The sequence below is a fragment of the Arachis ipaensis genome, chromosome B05, assembly GCF_000816755.2.
Source record: "Arachis ipaensis cultivar K30076 chromosome B05, Araip1.1, whole genome shotgun sequence".
NCBI lineage: Eukaryota > Viridiplantae > Streptophyta > Magnoliopsida > Fabales > Fabaceae > Arachis > Arachis ipaensis.
Window position 1 is genome coordinate 143,660,190 of NC_029789.2, and position 6,010 is coordinate 143,666,199.

Below are 6,010 nucleotides of genomic sequence, written 5' to 3' on the forward strand. Positions count from 1 at the left end.
ATGAAAATATTCTAAAATCTGTTAAGTGGCAAAACTTTTCTTATAATGTTTTTAAAAGCCGATTTTAAGTCTATCCAAAGAGTACAAAATTACAATAAAGAATTTAGATGCTAAAAAAATAATTTTAAAAATTAAAATGACAAAAAATCCAAACAAAAAAGTTTAAAATGTCAAAAATTTTGAAAATGCCTTATATTAACTAATATAAATACCAAAAAGGAAAAAAATGTTAAAACTTAGGGTCAGTTTGGATAAATAATTTAATTAATTTTTTTAAATAAAAAATTTAAAATGTAGAGACTTATATTAAAAGTAGCTTATAAATAAATTATTTTATTTTTGAATTTTTATCATAAAAGTTATCACAATGCAATGAGGCGAGAATCGAGGGGTTCTCAGTTCTGACTCGAGACCAACAAGAAAGCCCAATATGCAAGTGCCCAGTTAGATAGAATATGTCACGTCCAAAAACAAAAATTACATTGAATATGTGGCAATACAGTGTGTGAGTAGCAAACCTGTTTACCTTATAGGCTTATAGCAAGTCAAACCCAACATCGATTCTCAGCAATAGCTGCATTTAGTGTGTGTAAGTAGAAGTTTGTGCGTATAAGTGTGTATGTCCAAAAACAAACATTAAATATAAAAAAATTCCAATACTTTTATGGTATTAAAAAGCAATCAAATATTTATATATTGTCAATATTTCTACAACTATAAATATTTTAGGAAAGTTTTCAAATGATCCAGTCACCTTTATTGGAACTCTGAAGTGCCATGGTGCAGTGCCGTTAAGATATATAGTTAAAAATGTAGAGGGTGTAGATTTATTGGAATTATTTTGTGGTAGAAGCACAGAAGAACGGTGTAAGGTCTTCCCTAAATCTGTTCACACGGTGAACTGAAAAGTAACAGGGGTATATTACATGGTGGGCAGTTGAATGCATTTTTTTGTCTTTTTGTGAAGTCATTGTTTGGAACCAAGCCGCGGGAGTGTTATGGGAGCCGATGCAAAGATTGGGTCAATGAGTAACACTGTATACAGCAAGAATGTGAGATAGACTATTAAATGTATGTGGCAACAATAATATAATGTGACTATTTTAACAAATAAAATTTATATTCCAGCCAAAAAATAAATAAAAGTTATATTAGCATATTTTTTTATTACAACAAATAAAATATAAAATAAATAAATTTTATATTAATTTGCGATATATGATAGATTATTTCATATAACTATTAAAAATATGTTAAATAACTATATTTGTTAAAAATATTATTAAAATATATTTTTATGTATTTGAATTTGGTAGAAACTATACACTCTAAGTTTAACTTATTCAAAAGAATTGTTCATAAGATTAAACGCTAAACTAAGATGAATCGAATTTGAAAACCTTTGTTTACGTCAACAAAGACTTGCAAAAACATATCTGCCACAGGAAGTTAGTATGTTTCTTGTTGCTCATAAGTGAGTATTTAAGTCGAAATAAATGTAGTGTTAATTGCATAATATTATTGTGAAATTCAATTTATTTGAATTTGTAAAAGTTTATAATTTGATCAGAAACAATATTATGATAGTTCTTGTTCATACCCTAACCCAAAACATAAGTCAAATCCAATAAAGTTAAAAGAGCCAATCAAAAAGAGTGGCCTTATCCACTTATCCGACCTTTTCTAAAAGGTCGGAATAGACTAAAGCAGGCAGCTCATACTTATCTAAGTGAGTAACTGCCTTCGTAAATCTCTCCCCCCACTTCTAGAGGGGAGACCTCAACAATCCCTAGAAAAAAGGGACGGTTATCCACTAATAGTGGATCCACTTCAACGGTGGTTATTGGCACATCACTTATAAATACACTGACATCCCTCAGGTATCTCTAAGTTCCAATACTCTAAAAATATGTTTACCTCATTGCTAACTTAGGCATCGGAGTGTCTTTGCAGGTACCACCCCCATTCTTTCACATACATAACTCGGACGGAGGCTCCCAAACGTAAAACAAGTCAGAGGCCACCATCCTTTAGCGCTTGGGCCTTACAAACAAGCCCAACCACCATCCAGCTCCAGGTAAGCCCCAGAACATTTCTCCCTCTAATGATGAACATACAGATTTTTATATATTCTTAATTCAAAAATGTTATTTATACATTTACATGAGCTATTATGTATTTTTTATATTTTTATACATATAAAGATCGAATACAAATCAACCTCTCTTATTTGAATTTGAATCCTCTAAATTTTGAATTTTACTTTAGAGAATAAAATATGATCTATCACCATTTATTTCATAGGTGGGACCAAGAAAAAACATAAGAAGAAAAACATTCAATAATAAAAGATCTCACTTTATTTTAGAGAATCCAAATTCTTCTTATTCGATCTCTCTCTTCATCGAACACCAGTGGCGGAACCGAGGAGCCCAGTGTGGACCATGGTCTCCTTTCCAAAAAAAACTTTTAATTACATATGTGTGTTAAATTATTAATTATTTGCTTCTAAATTTTTTTAATTTATTAAACAGTTTTAGTACAAATGTATATTGTAATTTTATCGATTATACTAATTTTTTAATGAGTGATTGAATAATTATTATATAAAAGATAGAGTAAAGTATTGGTTTTTTTCTCAACGTTTTGGGTAAATTCTAAAGTTATCCCTAACGTTTCAATTGTGTCCTATTTAAGTCCTTAACGTTTTAAAATTGACTCAATATTGTTCTGCCGTTAGGGATCCGTTAACAGAATTAACGACGGGACAAAATTGAGACGATTTTGAAACATTAGGGACTTAAATAGGACGAAAACGTTGGGACAAAAACGATACATAAAAATAAATTTTAGTTTTATCTTTCAATAATATCAATTTTTTACTATACATAGTATTCAATTATTTTTAATAACTTCGATCCTCCCCACCTTAGTTATCTATCCAAGTGGCTACTATTTTTGAGTATTTTCGTCTTTTCATCCACCGTTTCAAGGGTTCCTTTGTAATTCTCATGCTTGCTATAAGACAAATTATAAACTTACTACTTAGCCGTACATGGATCATCAGATATCCAGAAAAGTGGACTGGATCATTGGAAAAGTTTCTAATATTTTAAATATCAAATATCAACCACAAATGTATAGGGATTAGTGAAGTGACGTGACACCATTGTCATTAGAAATGAGGTGAGATTAGAATCTGACATTGATTAGACTAGAATAGAAGGACAATTTAAAAATTTTTGATAGATTTGTAGGGTTTGAGTAGTTTTATATATGAAATATTATCTTTTATAATTACAAGTTAGCTTTAGTTCTTTTATAGCTAAATTTATCAGCGTCATACTCTTTTATGATCAGTTTTAATACTTTACTCCAATTCAAAACATAAAATAATAAACAAGAGAGAACCACCTAAAAATTTATTCCCCTGTTAAAAAAAAAGTCTAAGTAAAATGGATCGCAAGTACATATAATAGAAGGCCAGATTCCATATATCACATATGTGATCATTAGACCAAGCCTTCATTTGAAGAAAGAAATATCAGAGTCCAAAGAATAAGAAATGAAACATACTTACATACACCACAGTGCCACTAAACCTTGGCACCAGGTTCCTCAAATCATCTCTGATCTTTCACCTTTCAGCTTTTTTCCATTGTCAATTTTTCTCTTAGCAACTGTCTCTCTGCTGTAAAATGAAATCTGAAATTTCAGCTTTTACTGCACGAATTTGCTCTTCAAGTTCTCTTTTCTTTTCCTCCAAAGATGCCAACTTAGCACACAAAGACAAGTCTACAACTTCAAGTTCCTCCTTCACTTTCAAAGTGTTGGCACTTTCTATTCTTTCTAGAGAACGTGTATGACAAAACTCTGCTTGGTTTTCATTAAACTGACATATGACTTGTGCATTTGATTGAGCTTGAATAACCGACACTTGTTTGCTTCTATCAACATTAGTATCTTCTGAAAATGGAGGCTCTAATGAACCATTGACTTGTCCACTAGTGATTTTTTCAACCACTTGTTCTGTGTTGTCTTTTCTTGCAGATGCAGTGATATTTGACTCCTGCAAGGAGAAAAAAGAGATGGTAAGTAATATGATTAACATAACTCCACAGGCACTATTTACTATACAAGACATTCAAATTACTTGGACTAAAATGGACAGTTTTAAAAGCTTTCCAACTAATTCAACAACATTTACCGGATTTGAATTCTCCAGCTGATATATTCTTTGAATGCCATGGCATACTAGCAAATCTTTGTCTCGTGTCGTAATGATGACTCTAGTTCCACGGCCGAACCAATCAGGTTTTCCAGCAAGAGCTTGTAACTGCTCTATCTTGTCAACATCATCTAGAATCAAAAGGATCTTCTTTTGTTGGAGCCAGTGCTGTATATTTGAAATTCCTTGTTCAACGCTTGTTGATTTGAGATTCTTCCTTTCGAATATGTTGGAAAGAAGTATATCTTGAAGATGTACTAAACCATGCTTATATGAATTTTCTCTCACATTTTCCAGAAAACATATACTTTCAAAACCATTAGCAATCAAATGATAAATTGCATGAGCTATTGTTGTTTTTCCTGATCCACCATTTCCATGAATCCCTATCATGTGGACACCATCATAGCCATCAGAGAATATAAGCGATTTTACTTTCGACACTTGAGACTCTAGTCCAATTGGATAGTCAGCAACAGGTAAAGCAACACGTTTAATCTCCTTTGACACCACTCCAACAATCTTTGCAATAAACTCATGTTCATATTTTTTTCTGCCCAATATGTAAGACAACTGTATGTCATGCCAATATTTTCTATTTTAAATTTTAGTAACTGGACAAATAAAAGAACAATGAAAGAAAATATAGTGAGGTACCCTTTGAAACAAAAGCCAGTAAAGTTAGCTGCTTCATGCAAAGCACGCTTCCATTTTTCGACTTTTGATTTGTCATCCTTGAACTTTTCCTCGTGTTTAGCCATTGCTTCCCCATAACTACCTGTCTGTCGTCGCACATCATTGGTATCTACCTCATAGAAAACTGGCAAAACAAACTGGTCATCAGACTCATGGCACTCCAAGATCTTGACAAGTTCATCCAAGCAGTAAGTAGAATCAGCATAGTTCTGAGAGAACACAATGATGGCAATCCTGGAGCCTTGAATTGCCTGAATAAGTGTTCTTGATATATCATTCCCTCTGTGAAGGCCTACATCATCCATGAAGGTGTGGATTTTGTTGTCGCGGAGAGCTTTGAAGAGACTGCCAGTGAAACAATAGCGAGTATCACAGCCTCTGAAGCTGAGAAACACATGATATTGGTATTGCCTTGAGACAGAAAAAGTTGATGCTGAATCAAAGGAAGCTTGCACTTGGGACTCTGGTCTCACTGGGTAATCAGCAACAACAGGTAACATGTCCTCTTTAATAATTGCTAACACCTGTTTAGTGATCTTTTCAATAAATTCGTACTCAAATTCATCCCTGCACAATATAAGAGCACTTGTGCTCAACCAGGCTAATGCACAAGATGCCCATTATTAGATATAAACTAACCATATTATTCTACCTAATCACTTTAATTATTAAGTGAAATAGTTTCATGATGTGATATCATAGGTGAAAACTCAAGTGCAGTTAACTTCACGTGAAGTTGATAGATGAGAGCTGATCGATGATAAGTTAATCAAACTTGTAAAATTATTTAACGAGCTATCAATTTCACATGAAATTAACTACACCTCAGTTTCCACCGATATTAGATTATCAAGGACCAAAAAATATAAAATCATATCCTTAGTTCCTTACTACCACGCTTAAAGTTCAAAGACATAAAAAGAGTAAATGTCCTATTTATTGCTAAATCAAGAAACAATTTCAAGAACTAAATTAGCATTTACTGTATAACAATGCAAAGTAACAAAATAATAATGAAGTTACCCTTTGTAATGCAAGCCGGATAAGTTGGCTGCGTCACGAAGAGCGGCTCTCCATATTGGTGCT

At 32.5% G+C, this 6,010-nt stretch overlaps 1 protein-coding gene across 1 annotated transcript in view; it reads right to left on the bottom strand.

The window, feature by feature from the left end:
- The window catches only part of LOC107641418, a 13,162-nt gene continuing 10,545 nt past the window's right edge, over nt 3,394-6,010 (bottom strand). Inside the window, exons 3-6 of the mRNA XM_021103104.1 lie at nt 5,948-6,008; nt 4,886-5,491; nt 4,208-4,781; nt 3,394-4,069 (exon numbers count right to left, since the gene is read on the bottom strand). Coding sequence (XP_020958763.1) covers nt 3,674-4,069; nt 4,208-4,781; nt 4,886-5,491; nt 5,948-6,008 — 1,637 coding nt within the window. The 3' untranslated portion in view covers nt 3,394-3,673. The remainder of the gene's footprint in view (nt 4,070-4,207; nt 4,782-4,885; nt 5,492-5,947; nt 6,009-6,010) is intronic.